Source organism: Silene latifolia, chromosome 6 (assembly GCF_048544455.1).
Source record: "Silene latifolia isolate original U9 population chromosome 6, ASM4854445v1, whole genome shotgun sequence".
Lineage (NCBI taxonomy): Eukaryota > Viridiplantae > Streptophyta > Magnoliopsida > Caryophyllales > Caryophyllaceae > Silene > Silene latifolia.
This window is the reverse complement of record NC_133531.1, coordinates 9567133-9592360: the sequence shown is the minus strand read 5'-3', so window position 1 is coordinate 9592360 and position 25228 is coordinate 9567133. Positions and strand designations below refer to the sequence as shown.

At 36.0% G+C, this 25228-nt stretch overlaps 2 protein-coding genes across 2 annotated transcripts; both read left to right on the top strand.

Moving 5' to 3' along the window:
• The first annotated feature begins 84 nt into the window (after positions 1-84).
• LOC141587498 (sucrose transport protein SUC1-like) lies at positions 85-2854 on the top strand. The gene is made up of 6 exons (XM_074408979.1): positions 85-534; positions 948-1400; positions 1898-2203; positions 2357-2418; positions 2528-2573; positions 2711-2854. Exons 1-6 carry the CDS (start codon positions 85-87, stop codon positions 2852-2854), a joined length of 1461 nt encoding a protein of 486 aa, XP_074265080.1.
• Positions 2855-17448: 14594 nt separating this feature from the next.
• On the top strand, positions 17449-24194 carry LOC141586264 (embryogenesis-associated protein EMB8-like). The gene is made up of 14 exons (XM_074407439.1): positions 17449-17878; positions 17966-18055; positions 19293-19354; positions 19456-19556; positions 20356-20445; positions 20914-21036; positions 21478-21555; positions 22189-22274; positions 22418-22466; positions 22882-22938; positions 23032-23162; positions 23245-23328; positions 23417-23486; positions 23596-24194. The coding sequence occupies exons 1-14, from the start codon at positions 17613-17615 to the stop codon at positions 24031-24033; spliced, it is 1725 nt and encodes a 574-aa protein (XP_074263540.1). The 5' UTR covers positions 17449-17612; the 3' UTR covers positions 24034-24194.
• Positions 24195-25228: the final 1034 nt, after the last annotated feature.

Below are 25228 nucleotides of genomic sequence, written 5' to 3'. Positions count from 1 at the left end.
CTTCTCATTTTAATATTATTGTGAGAGAAAAACTAATTACGTGACAGATATACACAAGTTCATTGTTAATTTAATAGAGCAACCATGGAAAATATGAATTCTAATGAGACTACGAGACACATATCAACAGAAACAACAACACCGTTGTGGAAGATCATCTCGGTCGCGTCAATAGCGGCCGGGGTGCAATTTGGATGGGCACTACAATTGTCGCTCTTAACACCCTACGTTCAGCTATTAGGAGTTAGTCACTCAATGTCGTCCTTGATATGGTTATGTGGACCAATCTCCGGTATATTAGTCCAGCCAACAGTAGGTTATACGAGTGATAGGTCCAAATCTAAGTTTGGTAGACGAAAGCCTTTTATCACAATCGGCACCACATTGATTTGTTTAGCAGTGCTTTTGATTGGGTTTGCTGCGGACCTTGGCTATAGGTTTGGTGATGATCTTACTAAAAAAACTAAGCCTAGAGCCGTGGCCATTTTTGTTGTGGGGTTTTGGATCCTTGATGTTGCTAATAACATGGTCCAGGTTAGTATTTAAATAGTTGTTTATTATAATAACTCTTTTAAAAAATCGTGTTATTATCAAATGAATAAATGATTGAACGAGCGTATTTATGGATGAGTCCATATATCAACTTAAGAACGGAAGAAAAGAAAAAGATTGTTTTATAATATGAAAAAATTATACTAGATTGATCTTACCATATGCTCTAGAATTAAGAAACCAATATTTTTTTTTAGACTTAAAATCTAAATAATCATGTTGGAATATTTGAAACTTCACCTCGTCTCTTAAGTTATTGTTTGATAATATTAGATTATATGAAATGTTCTCATATATGACCGTTTTGTAACATAAATTTAATTTCGTGTTTTGCTAATAGTGGCTATATAACTCAAATCGTAATATATATCCATGTTGTATGTTATTATATGCAGGATCCGAGTAGGGCATTCTTGGCGGATCTCTCGAAACATAACCATGGAAGAATGAGATTAGCCAATGGATTCTTCTCGTTTTTCATGGCAGTAGGAAATATCCTTGGTTATGCGGCCGGGTCGGGTCCGACACTATATAAAATCCTTCCTTTCACAAGAACAAATGCTTGTGACATATATTGTGCGAACCTTAAAACATGTTTTCTTATAGACATTGTATTCCTTCTCTTAGTGGTTGCGGTTCCACTATTTGTCGTGGTCGAACCCGAGGTCGAGACTGTTCATGATGACAGTGTTCCGTTTTTTGCACAAGTGAAGACCTCTTTTAAGAACCTTGGAAAGCCAATGTGGCTTCTTTTCATTGTCACTGCTTTTAATTGGATTGCTTGGTTTCCTTTCACTATGTTTAATACTGATTGGGTTGGCCTTGAAATCTACGGTGGTAACCCTAAGGTAAATTTCTTCTTGTTTTTTTGTTATTCTTAACTCCTTGGGTAAAGAAAGTTTGTTACACATTTTTTATAACAATATACATCATAATTTTTTTACGTCACTAGATTCGTTATATTTACGAATCTATTTTTTACATTAAAAAAAATGCAAAGTTGATAGTGATACAAAAAGAATGTTACTTAGTTATTTATTTCTCCCATGTCATGTTAGTTAACTTAACCAATTAAAAGCAATAAAATTTACTCATATGATATGGGTTTCAAAACTCGTTTAATTTGTATTAGAATTATTTTCGGATCTGTTAGTATATGATCAAAATTCTCGAATAATCAAGTTAACCTTTTAATTTTTCCAGTTAATATAAAACAACATAGTTAAATTAGAATAACCTTGTACGAAGTGATCCAATAACTAAAAAACCTGACATGAAACCAAGTTTAATTTGACGAGTGTAGACTCGATTATAATGTATCGCATGGTTGTGTTTATTATTGTAGGGGAGCCCGGAAGAAGTAAAATTGTATGACATGGGAGTAAGATCAGGAGCACTTGGTCTAATGTTAACAGCAGCAACACTAGGGCTAATGTCCATAGCCATTGACCCATTGTCAAAATTGTTGGGTGGTGCAAGGATAACTTGGGGTCTTGTTAATTTTATGTTGGCGGCTGCCTTAGCATGCACATTACCTCTAACCAATTTAGCTGAGAATGCTAGGGAACATGCACCTCCCGGCACGCTGCCTAGTAGCGGAATTAAATCAGCTACTTTAGCTCTCTTTGCCGCCACCGGAATTCCACAAGCGGTCAGTTTGACTCACAGAGCTCGTTGTATTGATTAAATATATATTACAAAGAATAAAACAGCTAAACAACTCATTGTAACATAAAAAGAGTATTACTTAACAAATTATTTATATATAGATTTTCAAATTTTACATAAATAGCTGTTTTGACAGGCTACTTATAGTATTCCATTTGCATTGGCATCAATGTTCTCATCTGACTCTGGAGCCGGTCATGGTAAGATTATTTTTACCCGACCTACTTAACTCATTTTTTGCAAATTCGGATATATCACTTAGTAAAATTATTAATCAAACTTTTCTATACGATTCTTTTTATTAATCGGGATTATCATTAGGGCTCATGAATTTGGCAATTTGTGTACCACAAGTAAGTATTTTAACCAGTATCATTAAATATTCGGTTCATTGTTTGTCATTCTCTTGTATCTTAGAAAAAATCTATTAATTTTATGTTATTATTCATTTAAGTAATTTATTTAATTATTTACTATGTTTATTTTGTAGATGTTGGTGTCATTGATTAGTGGACCATGGGAGAACTTATTTGGAGGCGGTAACATACCAACATTTTTACTTGGAGCTGGCTCTGCATTAATAAGTGGTATTTTAGCTCTTACGATAATTCCTCCGTCGAGTGCCAATGCCTAAAAATGCCACAAAGAAAAAGTTTTACGACTCGGGATGCCGAACTCAAAAATGCCACAAAGAAAAAGTTTTACGACTCGGGATGCCGAACTCAATCAACTATGTTATTTTTAAGGCCTTGTATGTATATACTTCTCGTTCCCATGTACCTGATTACATGAAGCAAATCATTCTTAAGATTACCAAAACATCAGATTGTGTATAGATTTACATGCACTGTTTCACAAATTATTGTATACTTAACGTCTTTTGATCAAACTAATAAGCGGTTGCTGACTTTGGTATTCTTTTATATACTTCGTTGTTCTTACTTTATAATTTCTCAAGAATAATTTCTTAATTTTTGAGATAATAAAACTGTTGAATGTTTACCGAAATATAAACAAATATATATAATGTGATATCTGTGATAAACAATTTTAACATTTTAAGATATCTATGGTCCACTGTCTCTTAAACTCTGTTGATGACCTGACTCAAGTACAAGCAATGTAATACTACCACCCCCCCCCCCCCCCCCCACACATTTAAGTATTTTATTATTTACACTCATGTTATGCACGGCAAATGATATCCAAGATGGAGAGATCGGAGTATATGAAATGACCGGGACGTAGGTTGTAAATGAAATGTAATGCACTCTATCCTCAGCGAGACATTCAACTATACTTTTTTAGTTGACATTATAACGTAAACATAGAATCAACTCAACAATAGAGCCTAAAGTTAAATAAAAAAAACAAAAAAAAAGCTTCCCTAATCCTAAACCTAATATCAAGTAATTAAGTATTAGTCATCGACAATCTTTGCACGATAGAAAAATACTCACTTCGTCTCAATCATTTGTAAACAAATGAAAGGTAACACTACTACAAATACAGGCAACCACAACGACCCTTTAACAACGCTTATTCACGAAAATCATCAAAACACGTTGTAGAATTGATTCCGCGAATTTTACCAAACTTAATTACAACGGTTATGTGTTGTTAACCGTTGTTATTGGTTTTAACAACGGGTCATACTTAAACAACCGTTGTTATTGAGAAAACTAATAACAACGGTTAAATTTTAACCGTTGTTAATGGTTTGGCGCCAAATTAGTGAAAAGTAATCACAACGGTTATATTAGAACCCGTTTTTAATACGTTTTAACAACGGTTGTAGACTCAATAACCGTTTTTATTAATATTATGAAAATCTTAAGAACAACATATTGCTTTATTGTGCTATACGCTACAAACACAAACACAAGCTAATACTGCTACTATATCATCCTCCATTCCTCCCTGATCGTCTCTCTGTCTTCATCTCCGTCACTGTTGTCACGTCTTCTCTACCTCATCGTGTTTATCAATCAGGTATATATATGTTTCTTAGCAACGCTTATAGATATAGGATTTTTTGGGTTATTATCTAATTTGTTGATAATTTAGCTTAATTGCTTTCCTAAATTTCGTTTATTTGTTTGCCTATTATTGTATTTTCTGAATTAGTTGCCTATTATTACGAATGTAGAATAATGACTCGAACTTGGATGATTGATGCAAATATGAGTGACCTCACCTACAAGGATGGTTTAGCTGAATTTTATGAATTCGTTTCGAACAATTTGAAAGGTTCTTCTAGTATTGCATGTCCTTGTGAAAGATGTGGTAATATTAGCTATATGGCTTTTCCGGACGTTAAAATACACCTACAAAAGTGGAGATTTAGTCGATCCTATACATTTTGGATTTTTCATGGGGAATCATTAGAGGAAGAGAATAACTCTGAAGAAGATGATGTTGAGGTACACGAAAGGCTAACTGATGATCCTGAGTTTGCCGAGTTTTTTGAGTTGGAAGAGTTGGAAGTAGAGAAGTTGAATGTTGGGTCTATAGATAATGAAGAGAATGATGATGAGTCCATTGCTTTTGAAGATGTAGGTGATGACACTAGTAATTGGGATGACCTTAACAACATGTATGAGAAGTTGTGTGAGTCTGAAGCACCTCTGTATCCTGGTTGTAAGTTCACAAAAATGTCGGCTGTGGTGAAGTTGTATAATATCAAGGGGGCAAATGGGGTGAGTGACACGTGTTTCACTAGTTTTTTAGCCTTGATAAAGGAGTTGCTTCCTGATGGTAATGTTCTATCTGTTAAGACATATGAGGCGAAAAAACTAATAAGAGGAGTGGGTATGAAATATGAGAAAATACATGCATGTCCAAATGATTGCATATTGTATCGGAAATTATATCAAAACTTAACCAATTGCCCTAAATGTTTGGAGTGGCGTTTAAGGATAAGGAAGGGATCCCGGCTAAGGTGTTGTGGTATTTTCCATTGATACCAAGAGTCATAAGGATTTATGCGAATCCCGATGATGCAAAAATGTTAACTTGGCATGAAGCAGGAAGAATAAATGATGGAAAGCTATGACACCCGGCAGATGGTAAGCAATAGAAATCGTTCGACGCTAAGTATCCCGAGTTCGGCAATGAACCTAGAAACTTACGTCTAGCGCTGTCCACCGATGGAATGAACCCACACGGAAACATGAGTAGCCAACATAGTACTTGGCCGGTGTGTTGGCTATTTATAACTTACCTCCATATGTGTGCATGAAAAGAAAGTATTTGATGTTGTCGTTAATTTCCGGCCCTAAACAACCTGGAAATGATATAGATGTATATTTGGAACCTCTTCTAGATGATTTGCGATTGTTGTGGGATAGTGGGATAGAAGTATTTGATGCATATAAGAACGAAACTTTCAATTTGAGAGCGATGTTATTGTGTACAATAACGACTATCCTGACTTATGGCGACCTTTCTGGGCACACAGTTCATGGGAAAGAGGCTTGTCCATTGTGTGGGGAGGATATCGAGTCTGAATACTTGAAGTCTTCTCGTAAGTATGTGTATATGGGAAATAGGAGGTTCTTGTATCATGAGCATTGTTATCGCAAGATGCAGAAAGCATTCAATGGAAGACAAGAACTTCGTCAACCTCCTAGAATTTTGAGTGGGCATGAAGTTTATCAGAAAGTAAAGCATATTGAGATAGATTATGGGAAGAAGAGCGGCTCTAAATTGTCTACTCGTGGGTATAAGAAAAGATCCATATTTTTTGATAAACTTTCATATTGGCCGACTGGAGGTCGCATTGCCTCGATTTCATGCACATTGAGAAAAATGTCTTTGATAATATTATCAATACCCTTCTGAATGTTCCTGCTAAAACAAAGGATAACGCCGCAGCTAGGGAAGATATGAAAATGATGGGTATTAGGCTAGAGTTGGCACCACAGAAGAGAGGTAATCGTACATTTTTACCGCCAGCAGCTTTTACCCTTTCACGGAATGAGAGAAAAGAGTTCTGTGCATGCTTGAATGGAATTAAAGTGCCACATGGTTATTCGTCGAACATCAAAAGCCTAGTGTCGATGCAAGACCTAAAACTCACCGGGTTAAAGTCACATGATTGTCACACTTTGATGCAACAATTACTACCTGTGGCTATTCGTTCCATCTTACCTGAAAAGGTAAGATATGCTATAACTAGATTCTGTCTCTTCTTCCAGTCCATATGCGAGAAAGTCATCGATCCCGATGACGCGGATTCATTGCAGGACCTCGTTGTAACCTCTCTTTGTCAGTTGGAAATGTATTTTCCACCCTCTTTCTTCACTATCATGATTCATCTGACCATTCACTTGGTTAGGGAGATTTTGTACCTTGGGCCCGTGTACTTGAGATACCAGTATCCTTTCGAAAGATTGATGAAAGTCTACAAGGACTATACATCTAATCGGTATCGTCCGGAAGGTTGTATTGCTGAACGCGCTATTTTAGACGAAGCTCTTTCATATTGTTACGCTCATCTCTCCCCTGAGGAGTTGATTGGCGTTCCTAAGAATCGTCATAGTGACTGGATGACCGGAAAAGGTATTAGGGGCCGGGTTGAAAAAATTGTGACACGTGAAATGTTGCATTTAGCACACATGTATGTGCTAAACAACGAAGATGAGGTGCACCTTATATTCAACAACACAAATATGAGCTCAAATACGATCACCAAAACAAGACCGAGAAGTGGATTGCGAACGAGCATACGAAGACGTTTCCAGAGTGGTTTAGGAATATTGTCTTACGATGTCTTGATCAAACTGGTGATGACATCTCTCCTAGGTTACTACGTCTTGGTTTAGGTCCAAATGCCAGGGTCACCTTTTACAACAGTTTTGCCATTAATGGATATACTTTTTACACCCGCGAGCAAGATGAGTTGAGCACAATGCAAAATAGTGGTGTGAGTTCTGAATTTGAGGCAATGCACTTTGCTACTTCAAAAGATAAAAAGCCTATTTGGGGAAAATGCCTTTATTATGGTGTTATTCAAGAAATATTGGTACTAGATTACATTGATTTCACAATGCCTTTGTTTCGATGTAACTGGGTTGATATCAACATCCATTGTGTCCGAAAGGATAAGATGGGATTTACGTTGGTCAATCTGGGTAAGGTTGGCAATAATAAGGATGATCCTTTCATAATGGCATCCCAAGCTAAACAAGTGTTCTATGTCACCGATCCTATGGATAAGAAGTGGTCTGTTGTACTGTCTATAAGGAGTAGAAGGAGTAGTCCATCCGATAATGGTGATGATGATCAGGATGTCGTTTTTGAGGGAATGGATCAGTCTACCACTGTATCTTATTTCGACGATGTTGACACTGATCATGAGGACACTGAAAGCATCTATATGCGTGATGACCATGGTGAAGGTATTTGGGTTAACGAAGAAACTATGACATCCAAGAAACGTCCCCGATCCTGAGATAGTTCATCAGGACACAGTGATATGGACAACCAACATTTTGAGTCATTTTCAGACCAATAATTTGATAGTTTAATTTATTGGTAAATCAATAATGGTCATTATATTGTTAAATAAAAATTCCCAAATTTGCATGGCATGGTAAATCCTGTAGCTTAGATATGCGGATGCATGCATCTTTAGTGTTGTCTTATTTTCTTGATCTTATTATTAGATGTAGATGCTTTGGTGTTGAAATTCTTTGAATAATGTTGCAAAGATATGGTGCTTTTCTTTATTACGATGTATTGTTACAGGTTTGGACTGTAATGAAATTACAGTAATTTAAAAAAAAAAAAAGTTCAACAATAACAACGGTTATATTTAAATTACCCGTTGTTAATACTTTCAACAACGGGTGTATTACCTCTACCCGTTGTCAATGATTTTTTTGACATATTTCATTTTGGCGCAAAATTGGTGAAAATATATTACAACGGGTATATTTTAACCGTTGTAATAAACTTTTGACAACGGTTTACTTTTATTGACCCGTTGTTATTAACATATAACAACGGTTCTTCTTTGAGCACCCGTTGTCAATAGTTTGTCTTAATAAAAAACTCATTTAGAAACTCATACAGCATGCCATACACAAACACACACAACATTATTAGTTCAACCGTTGGTATCCTGAGTTAATTCTTCTCTCTTCCTCGTTTTTTACATTCTCGTCGCCGGCCGTCGCCCAGTTTCCGACGCCCAGATTCCGTTGCCTTCCCTTATCATCCTGCTCGTTCTCTTTATCATCATCATCACCAGGTATGTTCACTTTAATTTTGTGTTTCGTCATTAGGGTTTTAAGACGATCATCTTGTTTCTTTTTCATGCATCTGTTTGTTTTTTGTCTTCTTTGTTATCTTTATCATCCCGCATCATCTACTTCACTCCTCTTATTAGGGTTTAGGATTTTAGAAGCTCAATCTGTTGTTTTAAATTTTCATTCCTATTAGGGTTTAGGGTTTTAGATAATACTCTGCATGTACGTTGTTAAGTTGTTCATTTCCTATATCATTCATATTTGGGGTTTAGGATTATCACGGGTGAAAAACGTAAAATAAGTCAAAAGAATAATAAGCCTGGTGATAATAAGCCTGGTGAGAGGGGTGCTACGAAGTGCCAGAAAGTCCTTGCAGCTATAGCCGCTAAACAAATTCCCAAATAACATGGAGTGAGATGGGTTTTCCTACTGGTCCAAATGCGGGTCTTTTCTCCAGTTGGATTGGTACTTGCACAAGACAGTTTGTGCCTATCCATTTAGATGATTTTAGAAATTTGAATCCAATATTGGCGGAGTTATACTTGGCTCGCATAAAGGAAGGCTTTATTATACCCGATGAAAGTCATGATCCGTATTTAATGCATAAGGCAGCGGATGTCCACAGGCAGTGGAGGTGTGACGTTGCTAGGGATTGGTTGTATGTGGACAAGGCAACGGGGGAGATGCGTAAGAGCCCGCCGGAAAACAAGTGTCCCACCATCAAGCAGGAACAATGGGATCTTTTCAAAAAGATGAGAACTACTGAGAAGTTTCAGGTTAAATATCCTCGCCTTTTAACGATTTACCTATCATTTTTTTAATTAATGAGTCCTTTATATAATCTTTTTATTATCTCATCTACTTGCGCTTTTATATAATTATTTGAAGGCCGTTAGCGGAAGAAATCGTGCTAACATTTCATGCAAGAAGGGAAATGGTATGGTTCTCGAGGCGATTCTGAGAAAGATAGAAGAGGACCTCGTAAGTAGCATGCATTATTGCCCCGTGAGACTTTATTTTTTTAATCACACTTGGACTTGCATTGATACACATTTACGTGTATAAATGTTACCATGTTAATGTGTAGGTGGCACAGGGAGTGAAAGCGGTGGATCGGCATGTAACTTATAAAGAAGGGCACACGCCTAAAGGATCCCGGTCGTGTGACAAATATGATGAGGAAGTGTTGGCCAACATAGTAAGCATTATTTTATTAAGACGAGTTCATTACTAACTTTATTATTTTAGTCACAAATATAATTTGAAGTTTATTTAATATATTATAGGACAACGTAGTGAAAGAGGTAGAAGAAGGGAAATTCACTCCCAGTGATCGTAATGACGTTCTTGCTAGAGCGATCGGCCGACCCGAACATCCAGGTCGTTTGAGGGGCGTCCCGTTACAGGTTGGAGTAACGAAATATTATGGGAAAACTGCCCAGATAAAGAAGAAAAGGAAGACTAAGTCCGAGAAGGTGACATGGTAACATTTATTCTATTATTTTCATTTAAGTTCAATTCACATGTTATTGTTGGGATAAAAATTGCCGACACATTACATTCTTGGCAAGCGCTTGATTAATGGCATCCGTACTACTAAAGTTGAATGCTTTGGAGGTAAGCTTTCCGAAGAAGAAGTGAAGATGATGGAGGATGTCATTTCTAAAGGGGTAATAATAAGGTACAACAGATTGGTCAAGAGGCCGCTACTACCTTGGCAATACATGAGAAGGAAGTATCGGTCAATGAGATTCGAAAGATCGGTACCTAATAATGCTTCCGAAGTTGTAACAACTAAAGCCGATCAGGTACCTAATACTTCCTTATTTTTCTTATCTTTTTTTTTGGGTAAGATCGGGGTGTGTTCACTGCCAGCTCTAATGCTATAACTTCTGACATGGTGCCATTGGTTAATTTTATTAGGTAAATAATGGGTCTGAAAAGGAGATGCAACTTGAGAAGACGGCTGATGGAAAACAGGATACATCCCCTTCAAGTCGTTCCTGTTTTCGAAGGTATGCATGAAGTGTTTAATTAGTTAAATTTATATGAATGTTGAAGTTTGTGCAAAAATCGGCCTGAGACAGAAAGCGTTTTTGCAAAATCTTTTGAATTTTGAAGCGTTTTTGCAAAGATATAATAATGTATGTGTATATTCTTCAGGCCGTAAACAAGAGGCCGTTATTCTTGCCGACCCTAATAGAACCGAAAAGCCACATGTGCGTGTTGGCCGGGGTCTCGTAGAAATGCACACCAAATCTGGCAGCAATGAAATCGTAGTTCATGGCGAAAAACTTTTGCCGAATCATACCAAAGTAGAGATAACTACAGTCTTACCAGGCCATGAAAACTTGCAAATGCATGTCCCGATTCGTGACGACATTACCATTCCGGGAGATGCGCTTGGAAGTTTCATCCAATGGCCTGAAACTCACATCTACTTGGCGAAGATATCTCATCTCCGCCTCGCGGAAAGCAATTGGGGTTAGAAGAAATACCTTTATATATATGTTACATTTTTAATTGTTGAATGTTTTTATATGTTAAATTTATATGTTATTTTTTTTTTTTGTAGGGAACAAAAAAGCCGGCTTTGGCGGATAAGCCTAAGTCCACAGACATGCCAACGACCTCGTCGAGACAACAACTTGATGAGGTATTTAATTAACTTCCCCATTTTTTTAAAAACCTCGCTCCCTTTATTTATATTTTGTCTGTATTTATAAAAAACATGGTAATTTTGTGTAGGGGACAAAAAAGACTGATAAGCCTAAGTCCCCAGTCTTACCTGCTACTACTACCTCATCATTGAAAGAGCAGGTTGACGAGGTATTTAATTAAGTACGCTTTTATTTTTATTACTCCAACTGCTAGGATATGTTACCTTTGGATTTTTTATTATTTTAATTATCTACTACATGTGTAGGCTGGTGGTAGTAGCACAAAATCAAAGACTCATTCTTTCCCGGACCTGAAAGTTAGGAGTTTAAACTCCACAAAATATAAAGGGAAGGATTACATGCAAAAAGTAAGAACGGTGACGATGATGAGACTGCATGAGGAGGCTAGCCATCGCATAGCCACCGAGCAAGTGATAGTTATTCCGCTCGAGGAGGATATTCTAGGGGCTGAGCGCCAATCACATCTATCATGGGATCTGCTAGCCGTATGGGCTGGCCTAGACCAGATTGATATAGCACACATATTTGTTTGGATGAAGTAAGTTTCTTAATAAATAATTTCATAGTCTAATATTCTGACTACTAGATAGTGTTTTAAATACCGGAATTAATACCGTAATAATGTAGGATATTGAAATTGAGAGTGATCCCGAGAAGAATATTCCATCCGATCAATACTGTTCTGTGCCCCTATGTTTTATCTTTATTTATTCCGGATTTCTCGTTCGAACAACGGGTAGATTATATTGCTCAAAGAATTGGCGACAACCAAGAAGCTGATTTTTGGCGCTTATAATGAAAAAGGGTAATAAACAAATTAATATTACGTTTCCCCTACAATTGCATTTTCATAACTAATATATGTACTTGTTAATAATGATGATGTCTCTTGATGTAGGACTCATTGGGTGCTAGCGACCATCATGCCGACAAAGAATAAAGTTTTCTGTTGGACTCTTTACATCATCAACCAAGCGAGACTTTTAAGCGCTTGATTAATATGTAAGTTTATAATATTGATTTATTTATAATAACATTAAGTTTCAATTTTTATTTATAGAAAAATCTCATTTTTGCCCCTAAAAAATGAGTTTCGCCTCCTTTTTATTTTAAAAAAAAGGGCCTTTGAGAAGAAAAGAGCAAACGAGCAGGATCAACCCACGAAAGATTCTGATGTTGCTGGCCCTGATTTTATTACGATAACAGGGGTACGTGCTCAAATACAATAACATTAAGTGCAAAATCTGTGTTTAATACTAATACAATACCTAAAGTTCAAGATTCTGATGTGAGCCTTCTCTCGTCTATTTGTTTTTATGTAATAATAGGCCCCTCGCCAGCCAGATAACATACAATGTGGATACTACGCTTGTCGGTTCATGTTGGAGATTATTAGGCGAAGATATATCATTATTCCAGAAAAGGTTAGTAATTTAATAATGTGTTTATTACTTTTTTTAAATTAGAGCTATAATGTTGTCTTGCTTGCTACTATATATACCATGATGTTGTTAATGTTGTCTTAGCTTGCTTGCTGCTATATATACCATAATGTCTTCTCTTTGTTTTTTCCGCAGTATGCAATCAACCCGTCACAACAGATTCAGCAGTACTCAAGTATAGATATAGACGAGGTAAGAGACATGTGGGGCAACTACGTCTTAGAAAATAGAAATGCATGATACTCAGAGTTTAGATCAACTTATTAGTAAATTTTTTGTTGAAGTTAGGGAATGATTATTTCATGTAAATTCAACTCCTTGTAAGTATATATATATATATGATGTCTTTCTTTGTTGTGGTTGAATTGAATCTATTGAGTTCGATGAACCCAAATGTGATTTATCTTTGGTCTTTGGTATATGGTGTCACTTGATATATATGCGAGTTTTTGAATGGCATGAAACAAATTTATTTTTTCAAAACATTAGGAATTAAGTAATAAAAACGGTTACTAAAAAAACCGTTGTGAATACTTTTCACAACGGTTAATAAAAAAAATACCGTTGTGAATGACTTTCACAAATACCCGCGCATAATATTCAACAACAGGTTTTAAACGAAGAACCGTTGTTAAAAGTCTTCACAATTTTGAAGGTAAAGTTACAACAACGGTGGCTTCAACTAAGAACCGTTGTTACTAATAATTTCAACAACGGGTATGTAGCATAAACCCGTTGTCAAAAGACTTCACAATTTTGGAAGGAAAGTTACAACAACGGTTATACATACGACAACCGTTGTTATATTATTCCCTCCAAAATTTTGAAACACTTTCCACAACGGAGAACACCCAACAACAACGGCTTTTAACCGTGGTGAATACTTTAGACAACGGTTTCATTAAATAAGCAAACCGTTGTAAATACCTTCTACAACGGCCGCTTTAACAACGTCCGCTTTTTGTTTTTACAACGGTTTTTACCCGTTGTTATAGGCTGTATCTGTAGTAGTGTAAACAAAGAATAAAAAATGTAAACAAATGATTAAATTGACCGAGACGGAGTGACTCGAGGGAGTAATATTGATATCTACTTGATTATATACACGGATAAAATATATCATACGTCTATAACAAGACTTTGCACAATCTGTATGTCATATATATTGATCTAAAGTATTAGTCATTGACAATCCTTATATCATAAAGAGTATTAAGGTTTCTACAATAAGGGTTTGACAATTTTTATTTGAGAGAAAAATGATGGTAACATAATTCAATTACAATCTTAATTTTTGAATTTAATTCCAAAATTCTTAATGCCATGGTATATATTGATTATACATTGTACTAATTGTTTTTAACAAAAAAAAAGTTTGTCAATAGCTTTTGCTTTTTATATTTTTGCTTTGTTAGTTTTCATTTTTATTGTTAACTTTGTTATCAAAACAATGATTAAAAAATCAATGGATTATGCTTCTCAATATGTAAATTAATTGGAGTTTAAAAAATAATGAACAATGGTTGTACTCAATAAAATATTAATTTAGTAAGCTTTTAGGAATAACTGTGGCATAAGTAATAAAACTAAATAAATACATATAATATTTTTTTTTGATGCGTTTTTATACCCAAATATATTTTATTCTCATACATTTTTGCACAAGCGACACATAATTATAACTTGAAAGCACTTACAATTCTGGGAATGAAACTAAGTTCTCTGTTAACTGTTCGTTTCCCGCAACAAATTAGTTTCTCATCACATTACCCTCAAATCGAGAACAACTTGATGAAAAAATGATAGATAATTATAATACTCCCTCCTATTCACTGTTTTCTTCCCTATTTCCTTAAACGGATTATTCAAGTTTTCTTCCCCTTTTTTATTTTGGAAACTTTTACTCTTATTTTATTCATCCCTCTCTCCTACTACCAAATCTCACTCAACTTTTACTCTTATTTTATTCATCCTTCTCTCCCATCACCAAACCCCACCCAACTCACAATTTCTTATTTAATTCATAATTATTCATTCATCTCTCCAATCCACAAACCCCACCATCTTCCTTTATTCATTCTTTAATCATCTCCTAAAATCTTGTGCCCACATCAAAGGGGAAGAAAACACCGAATAGGAGGGAGTATGCTTTAATTATATATTACCTCCAACTAGATCAACCTAAAAAAATTATCATCTTAACCCTACATAAGGCTTTACCAAAATTATCGATAAACTATTGAAGGTGGTGACAATAACAAATTTCAAAAGCTAAAACATATTTACAGTAGCAATTTCACTTTTAACGCACTAAAAAATGTAAGAACTTACAAAATCTTGGATTGTTGGGTTAGACTCTAGAAAAAATAAAGACTTTTATGCTACTTGGTAGGGATACGAAAGTTTCGAACCGAAAAAATGATATGGATCAGACCATTAGGTGGACTAAACCCAAACCAAATTTTTTAGGTCTGGTCTTTGATCCTCATTTTTTGAAGTTTCGGTTCGGTCCAGAACCCTTTAATTTAGGTCCTGATCGAATGAAGTGAATTTTGTGTTTTTTAAAGACTTAACCATTTCAATCTCCTATATATTAAAGCAACATCATTTCTTACATTTTGGTGAAACCACGTCATTTATCATTTCTCAATTCAACCATGAGTTAAACACACAGTAAGGGCATTAGCAATAGACAAACCTCTAAGAGGTTTGTTCTCGTGCCACATAAGCTAATATACAAACTCATTTACCTACAAACCTCCTACCAACAATAAATAAACCTCTTCAAGGTTTATATCATGGCCCACTGTACTTTTTCTACTCTCACATTCGCTCCCCACAAATTTGGTTACTAATTTGTAATCCCTCTCATCCATGAACCTCAACACTCATCACCAATAATAGAAGGTTTGTTGACAAACCTCTAAAATGATGGACATGTCATCCTACAAATCTCTTGATAAACCTCTATTGCTAATGCCCTTGGATCTAAACTATAAGTAAATGTAGCATTAAGAGCTTAAACTTTTAAAGTGAAGCATCAATGGCATAGATGACCGTTCTTGTCAAATTTTACTAGAAGTGACATGATGGGTCATGTTTGGTCTTATGTCAGTTATGTACTTATGTGCCTTGAAAATGCATGTTACTTATTTGACTCATTTTAGTCATTTATTCAGTATTTTTCCATAAACTCTCCTTGTAGTTTTATGTTTTAAGTTAAATTTATTTGTTTAGGGTAAATTGATTAATATTCATTTATGTAATCCATTTTTGAAACTTACTCCCTCATATAATTGTTTTTTTTAACCATAGCTTACTCCCATCACATATATCTCTCATACTTCAAGTTGTTATTCATGAAACCCGTATTTTTTTGCAGGTGATGCGTGCCTTTTATATACGAGTATTCTACTATTTTAGCACTCATTTCTATGCTTTTTAGGTGGTATTGCGAGCTTTTTCATTGTATTTCCCCAGTGTTTGTTACTTAGGAACTTAGGGTGCATGTTGTGACTTTTGTAGGTTTTAACTCCCAAATGTGCGAATATAAACCGAATCTCACTTATGAAGTTAGATAAGCTCCCGTCTCGAGTCCGTCTACCGAAGGACCTCGAAAACAAGGTGAAATGGACAAGAGAATATCGAGAAGCTGGCATTTGTGTGATTGAGGGGAACGTCAACCTCGAGATAGTTGATTTAGTAGTCATTAGTCATTTGCTTAATCTTGCTTTAGTTTCTCCTAAACTTGGATAATCAACTAAACTCAAACATTTATAACTTGCATCCTCCTATATACTAAGAGAATAACACTTCTCTAAAGTTTTTCCTCCAAAGTGCTCAAACTTATATTTTAAAGGCCTATTTTTACCGTGCATTTGCGCGGGATCTACACTAATTAATTAAAATAAGCTTTTAAACAACAACTTGAATACCATCGCCCTAGTGGATACAAGTTACAACCTCGACTTCCGGAGTTATATTTGCCAAGTAATTCGTTGGATTAGGACTAGTAATAAATTCTGCATCATACTTGCTTGAGCTCGTACGAGCATGTCCAACATCCCCTTTGAGCTTGGCACGTACGAGTTAACCTCAACTGCTACTTTAGCTAACCTCACTTGATGTAAGTTGTAGGCCACAATTGAATTGAGCTTATTGCATATGCATCTTGTAGCTAAGGAAAACTAACCTGTGACACGATGATACTAGTGAGAACTAAGAAGAACATCTAAGACAAAAAATATAAATCGGTAGCTACTCTCTCTCTCTCGCTCTCTCGCGCGCGCACACGCTCTTTTTCTCGATTAAATAATCGTTCTCTTTCGCGTAGAACTGTAGAACATGCCTCCTCATCTCACTTTTTGGTACATTGACTATGGTTGTATAACGAGCCGACAACACGGAAGACAACTAAAACATTGAAGACGATCTAAGATATTGTACGTATTACGGCCGTTAAAATTATCAATCACATTCAAATTTGTCTGTTCTATAATAGAAAACCCGAAATAAATCAAAACTGCTCCAAATTATCAATTCAAATATATTTTGCCAAGTCATTTAATAACTCAACCCTATATCCCCCATACCTAGATTTGACAAATGGATCATTCAGGTTGGGTTTAGGGCGGGTCACTTTGAGACGACTCATTTCCGAGTCAATAATTATCGGGTTATTTTTAGATAGGATCATTCTTAGTCGTTATAGCCTTATAGGTCAGAATTTTGCCTTAAATAAATCATTTGGGTTACTGCGGTTCTTATACGATCCTAAAAAAAAAAATTAATTTTTTTTCTGATCCCTAAATGGAGGGAAAATTATAAAAATCAGTTTCTTTTCATGTATTCATGCAATTTTGAGCTTTTTTATCGTTATAACTTCCGTACTCTCGTCAATTTCTCACCCACTCACCTCATATATAAACTCAACGTCCACCATTCTTTCCATTAATGTAAATCAACAAACAAAATTTATCCCCAAATTCTAGGGTTCATCATTTAAACAATCAATCATGGAAGATTCAAATTCAATTTCGAACTTAAATTCAGTAATTCGACCTTACGAATTGATTTTCCAAGCTCTTCTTATGATCCCAATGTCACACTATTTAATCGGATTCGCGATCTTTTTCGTATTTTTTTTGTATAATTTTCTCGAGTGGCATATAATTAGTGATATATTAACTGGATTTAGAGGTCACACTGTAAAATTAATTTACCATCCTGAGTCGGAAATTTACCAGGGAGTTGTTTCTAAGTGTCGAATTTTACATGGAAGGTGAATTGATGAACAAATTTGGTTTAGATTTTGCAAATTTTAAGTTTTATTTGATGAAGATTTGGGTGATTTTATGTTGTGTTGTAGGTATTTGGCGACGCCATGGCTTGCAAGTCCGCATATACAAACTACATTTTTGAATTTCTTTGGGAGGCCTCCTGTTTTTAGTTATCGGAGGTGAAATCACTCGGCTTTGATCTTGTTTATTCGTGTATGATTCGAGTTATTCGTATATCGTATCGAATCAAGTGTGAATTTTGGTTTTCATTTGTGTGCTACATTGGTGATGTGATCATGGCTCCTAGCTAGCAAGTAGTACATTGCCTTTTTTTATGTGCATTTCGCCTTTGTTGTCGTTCAATGTGTTCGAGAGTGGCGGAACTAAGGGGAAGCGCCGAGTTTTTTAGTAAAATTTTTTAATTCGTAGCCTCTGGGAATTTTCTCCCCCCTCCCCTTGAGGGTGTGTTTGGATTGAAGGAATTTGAGGGAAAGGGAGAGGAGGGATTTGAAAGGATAAGAAATCGATTGTTTGGTTAGCAAAATGGAGGTGGAGGGATTTAGAGGGGAGGGAAAAAGGATCCCTCCATTTCCCTCATCGAAGCCAAATTATTTTCTCTCCAACAAAGACAAGATTTGGAGGGAAAATGATCTCCTCCATTCTCCCTCCCCCCCCCCCTCCCTTTCCTTTCCCTCCTTTTCCCTCCTTTTTTGCTATCCAAACATACCCCAAGTACAAATCCTGGTTTCATCACTGTGGTTAAGGATTAACGCAATTCGTTTTGATGAGTCTGATAACGGATGGCTGATTTGTGCTCCGTTTGGATAGGCCAAATTGTTGTCATTTGCTTGCTCTTTGTTAGGTTTTTGTAGTTGGTTATGTTTATTGCTCATGGACCTTGGTATTCCACATTGTACAATTAAATATTCGATTTGAGTGGAGTAGATGAGGAGCAACTTATAAATTCCACATTGTACCGATTTGTGCTTCTAGTGATGCCAGCATTTTCTAAATTTCTCCTTTCATCCCATTTGTATTGTCCCTATTTTTGAGAAAGAAGAGGACTATATAAACGGGTTGGAGGGAGTATTGTAGTGTTGAACATTGGTAATTTTGAAAAAACTGATTTATTTTCTTCCTCATAGGATTAGAGTATTCTCTGGAATGAACAACCATAGTGTCAACTACTATAAGTGAACATTCTATTGTGCAATTTTCGTAAGTAACTCGGGTTTTTAGTTTAACTATTTACTTGTTGCATTTCAAATGTGTTTGTAACTCTAGGTATTCCCATTATTAGCTTTCCAGAGTAAATCCTTCCCCCTATAGTAAATGTGTACATATTAGAGTAGGATTTATGAGCGACAAATATCGAAGGTTTCTACCCTCACAATTTCTAGTATTTTCTTGTGTTAGGCAAATTTTCCGTACCTCAGATGGTGGAACCCTTGCTCTTGATTGGCTTTTGAGTTCTGATGGTAATTAATCATAAACTATTGACGATATCAGCTTCCACTTTGGTTATTTGCTGGTTATGTTTATCTTATCAGCTGCAATGCCCTTTTGTTTTCTTCTTCAGTGGGAGGAGGATCAGCTTACGTTGAAAATAAAATTCCAAAACACGATACAACTCCTATTGTAGTTGTGATCCCTGGTTTGACAAGCGATTCTGACTCTGCGGTAAGTTGTAAAGTTTTCTTTATAATATACTTTCTTTATTGGCTATATTATTCTTAACTAAGTGAACAGCTGAAGTTTTAAGTTTGTCAGATTTGATAGTAAGTAAATTTCTTTTCTAGTAGTCAGTAATTCAGTATGTCCGTCTGTATCATGAAAAACATTCTGGTTATGTTGGTTTGTTACGTCTAACACAACCAATGTCAATGCCTTTAATAGACCCCGCTCTCAGAGGTTTAGGGATGATTTCTTTTCTAGTAGTCAGTAATTCAGTATGTCCGTCTGTATCATGAAAAACATTCTGGTTATGTTGGTTTGTTACGTCTAACACAACCAATGTCAATGCCTTTAATAGACCCCACTCTCAGAGGTTTAGGGATGCATAGGCAATGCCATGTTTGTATTAAACCCGTATGTGGACACAGTTGAAGGGAGGCTAGACTATTAGTTAACACTTCTGAAATTCAGTTAAGAGCTGATGTATGCCGTATATATACGTGTAGAACTGGAAAGTAAACCTGCGTACTGCCTTAAACATTAGCTTGCTTCCTCAATCAAAATTTTAAGATCCCGACTGAAGTAATAGATCATCTTATTTGTCTATATATATGTCAGTTTCTGCTTGTTATTTAATTTTCATTGTATAGTATTCTTAGAGGTTCCTCTTGAAATAAGTATTCCTGTTTAAGCATAGGTAATAGGAATGATCTCTTTGATTTCAAATCGTCTTAGTTGTTGTCTAGGAAAGTAACACTATTACTCTGAAGTTGTAAGCATCTGAACCCGACAATTTTTCTTCCAGTATCTGAAGCATCTCGCGTATGACACTGCAAAATCTGGGCGAAATGTTGTTGTTTGCAACCACAGAGGCCTTGGCGGTGTCTCCGTTACAGTGAGTATTTATTCGTCCTCTCTTTTCTACTGTTATATTACCTTTGGTTCATCTGTTCCTTTGTTGAGTCTATTTAACACATGTTGGCTGGTGTATCTATGCGGTTAACATTTTTATTTCTCTTTTTAGTTGGATAAATTTCCTGTAAGTTTTTGAGAATTTTAGAGGTACCGTGGTTTCATAATGATTTGGACACTGATTGATGTCCAAGTTGTATGAATTTTTGTATCGTTGGTCAGAAGTTCCAAATTTGATATGGAATTGTTGAAATGCAAGGGGGAAACGGAATAAAGAGTACCTTAGATACTTCTCCATGCTTTTGGACATTTACTATTAAGTTATATGTTCATTGGATACAAATGGATTCAACGGACATGATTTCGTTTTGGGAATCTTTCGACTTTTTAGTTCTCAGGAATCTACCATTATATTCTAACATTTGCATTATCCAACATGTGATTATTTCAGTCTGATTGCTTCTATAACGCTGCATGGACGGAGGATGTTCGTGTTATTGTTAAGCATCTTCATTGTGAATACCCAGATGCTGCTCTCTTTATTGTCGGAACAAGCATTGGAGCCAATGTTCTGGTATGTCTATCTGAACATTGAGGCTTCTTTGTGACTGTTCCTTAGGTATTTGTTCTGTTGGTATCTATTTGTGTAAATTGTTGTTTTTGAGCTTCACTATAGATGTATAATGTATTAGCAAATCAGCAAGGAGCTCAAGTTTATAGATTGTTTGCATAGATATTAGATATCTAGTTTCCCCTATTTGAAGATAAATCGTAGCTCTCCTTCTGTTTATTTGTGTCACCTCCTTAGTCCTTAATATAGTTTTCTGTGCGGGCATCACTCCTTTGGTGTCATATTCACGACATACTTGTATAAAAATTCAGGAAGCAGATGTTGAAGACACTCATGTAATGGTACTCAGATTGAACTTCGGACACTTTTAGTGTTACAAGATTTATAATAGAACAATCAACTCCTTCATAGTGCATTTTATTGATGTTATGACTATTCATTTAGGTGAAATACCTTGCTGAAGAAGGAGACGACATTCCAGTTGCCGGAGCTGTTGCCATCTGCTCTCCATGGGATCTTTTGGTAAGTTCTAAATCTTTCGTATATTTTTTAACTGGGCTATAAAACCCTTTATAAGTTGTGAATCATTGTTATTTTATGAGATTGGTTATGAACCAAACTTCCGTGTTCCATGAATGCTTGGCCTTCGTATGAGTTGGTGAATTTGTTTCTTGAAGAATAGACCAATAGCTTTGCCTTCTAGTAGATAGGTTTCTATTAGACTTGCTTAAGCTCACACTCTGCACAAAAAGAGCTGAATATGTTGGAATACAAGTAATACATTTTCCTTTTTTCTAATTGTACTTGTTTGTCTGCACCCTTGGTCTATTACCTTGTAAAAAAGTAATTATTGGACTGTGGTCAAGAGCATGGAAATTTATTTTGTTTTCAAAGTGGTATTTTCCCTTCAGGATGTTTCTTTTGTAGGGTAGTTTACCCAATGTATCTCTGTTCTTGTCTTGTGTGGTATAACAACCTTATCTCATGCGACTTACAATATTCTCAGTTTGGTTTACCTTTTTATATGTTAGGAGTTTTGTTCTTTTAACCTGATTTAATCATCCATCATTGGGATATGTCTGTTAAAAAGTAGGTTCGTCATCTTTACATTCATACCTGTTTCTTACTCATCTGTTCTTTTTCGTCCATACTCAGATTGGTTCAAGATTTATTTGTCGCAGATTTATCCAAAAGTTTTATGACAGAGCGTTAGCCATTGGTCTGCAAGGTTATGCACAATTGTAAGTTTTTTTTCAGTTACATAAGTTAAATTCTTACTGATCTGGTTTTGGAGCTAAACAGAATGTCATTTACCTTTTCAAGTTCAAGTGTAGCATATATTTATTATTGTTTTATGACCTTTTCTCCCTTGATGGAATTGCAGGCATGAGCCACGCTATTCTCGTCTTGCTAATTGGGATGGAATAATCAAGGTTGGTTTTCTTTGTCAAACTATTAAGAGTGTATTGTTTGTTTATTTGAATATATACATGTTAGCATACAACACCATATAACTAATTCAAGGATTTCCCGTCATTTATAATCCAGCATTGCCCTAGTCCTTTCTTGTGTTAAGGTGTTTACCACTACCATTGCTACTATCATTGATGACAACAACATTGCCTATTGTTGCAAACACTCCTCCGGCCTAATGTACTCAACAGCTCAACTTAATCCTTTTGTTAGGAAATATTGAGAGGCTATTTTCGAATGACCCACAATAAAATTTGCACTAAAGATTGCAATGACCGATCATTACTTCACAGGGGGCGGCTTTCTTGTGGTAAAAATTTTGAAGTACAAAGTTCATTGACTGGCCTTCTTTGATTTTATGATATGATGTTACAGTCTCGCAGCATTCGGGATTTTGATAATCATGCCACTCGTATTGTGGGGAAGTATGAGGTAGGTACTATGTGCGTTATTCCGCTGTTTTTTGTTCCATGCCTAGGTGTAACCCCTACTTCTAGTTTCTGAACTTTTTGTCCATATCTTCAGACTGTTGACTCATATTACAGACACAGTAGCAGTTCTAGTTATGTGGTAAAAGTGGCTATCCCACTTCTCTGCATTAGTGCATTGGACGATCCAGTTTGCACCTCGGAAGCCATTCCATGGGATGAATGCAGGTCTGCTTGTCTTTTGTCATGCTATTAATTGTGCATTTAGTGAGCCCGACGCGATGTTTTCTGAATAGATGTTTGCTTACAGAGTGAATAGAAACATTGTTCTGGCTACTTCACAACATGGTGGTCATCTGGCTTTTTTCGAAGGGTTAACTGCTTCCAGCGTCTGGTATTCGCCTAATGCTCAATAAGATCAATAATTTTGTGTGAAATCGGTTGTCACATATCAGTTTCACTGAATTATCATGCATTTGCAGGTGGGTTAGGGCCACCAATGAATTCCTCGGTGTTCTACACTTGAGTCCATACATGCATAAACAAAATAAGGTCAATATCTTTCTTTCTAGTTTCAATTGATTATCCACTAGGACTTATATACTATCAGAATTACACACAAGAATTAGTTAATGACAACGATACTGATCATACATAGCAGAATCCGGCCCTTGTTCCTACATTTGAACCTTCAATAGACCAGGGCCCGTTTGTAAATATATCTGAGGATGGAATGGTTGCTGCTGCGAGCAATCAACCATCAAAAACTGATAGGGCTGAAGACTCATCTGAGTTGGATAAATATACTGGGGACACATCGGAGCAAGCTGAGCAAGTGAAGGATTGTGTGTCAAATGATGTTCCTTTGGTTTCTCAAACCCCTGAACAGGGCAGTAACACCTCTGGCGACACTGCATGGAGAGCCACTTCCCTTATCAAGCGGCGTTTGGATCAGCTCTCACGACACTCTAGGAAATCAATGTGGCTGCTTGCCTACGTGGCCATAGTTACAAGTTGGCCTTTGGTAGGATCAGCGTTATCCTTCTTTTCCAAAAGGAAGCTTAAGAAGTCTCCACTTTCCGCCCTTCAGAAACAATAGTGACTCAATCTGGTAACTATATCCAAAATTCAGTACTTGTATTACGTAATAAATTTGTATTTAAAATGTCAATAATATGCATTATTGTTGCACTTTGCATTAAATATTTCATGATTAAAATGTCGCTGGCCTCCATTTTCTCGTTTCAAGTTTGCGTTTTTTAAATCTCTGTCATCATTTCTGAAGGACTTGCTGCTTAAGTGTGAACTGTGAACTGTTTGTGAAGGGAAACACTACACTCGTCACTTTTAGCAGTGGACATGACACATGACACATTCTGTAGTCTGTTACTCCTATTCTACGAAATTGTCAGAAACCCTTTTGCTTTTGACAAGTTACATGGACACGCCTTAGGTCCGAGTACCACCACTCGTCTACTTAGTGACCTTACCAGCTAGCTCAAGAGTGTAAATTTTCTACTCCCTTATCTTTGAAGATCATGAGTCACTTTTGTTGATGTTCTGAAACATGTGGTCTTTAGTGGCTGGGTTGGTTTCAAAATGGAAGAAGAAACAAATTAAGGTGTTGACTATTGCTCACCCGGAAATCAAGTCTTTTAACCCAAAAGGTGGCATAATCCATGCTTTGCTTACGCTAGATTAGATCCCCTTTTCTTTATAATCTGTTATTTATGCTCCTTTAGGTTTTTCTACTTACTCATTATAATATGACTGAATGCATTGATTACGGTAAAGTAATTGTAACTCGCAATAAATGAACCACATAACATAAAAAGAGGCCGTCTTAAGCTTAAAACGGTGGCAACTGATATTGTGTTAGTATTTCGTGATCTACTATAAGATTGTTTTACACAAGATTTGTCGGTTTGAATTTAGATACCGGAACTTTAGATATGGAGAAGTAGTTGCAATAATACAAGTGCATTTCTATAGTATTAATTATCTAGTAGGAGAAAATGTAAAGAAATATTTGGGAATGGTGGGTGACCATATCCCACTTGATTTTTAATAGAGATAATGGCCACCCAAAACAGCCAACATGGCGTTTATCTGAAGAAAAACCAAGGAATTTCCGCATGCAATAAAAGATCGAGACATGATCTAAAAAAGCTCTTGAATATGCTGGTCATATCTTGACAAGGACAAATGTTTAGGTAGGAAATAATGGAGGTTAGAAAAATCATAAGTTTAGAAAGGGAAAAATAATGTCCCAATCATGCCGACGAATAGAAGGT

Excerpts from the sequence above, each read along its gene's own strand:
- LOC141587498 (XM_074408979.1), top strand. The coding sequence starts at position 85 with ATGGAAAATATGAATTCTAATGAGACTACGAGACACATATCAACAGAA. Across the intron at positions 1,401-1,897 it reads TCTACGGTGGTAACCCTAAG|GGGAGCCCGGAAGAAGTAAA; the intron begins GTAAATTTCTTC and ends TTATTATTGTAG. Across the intron at positions 2,574-2,710 it reads TGGCAATTTGTGTACCACAA|ATGTTGGTGTCATTGATTAG; the intron begins GTAAGTATTTTA and ends TTTATTTTGTAG.
- LOC141586264 (XM_074407439.1), top strand. The coding sequence starts at position 17,613 with ATGGAAGATTCAAATTCAATTTCGAACTTAAATTCAGTAATTCGACCT. Across the intron at positions 22,275-22,417 it reads CTGCAAGGTTATGCACAATT|GCATGAGCCACGCTATTCTC; the intron begins GTAAGTTTTTTT and ends ATGGAATTGCAG. Across the intron at positions 22,939-23,031 it reads GTATTGTGGGGAAGTATGAG|ACTGTTGACTCATATTACAG; the intron begins GTAGGTACTATG and ends CCATATCTTCAG.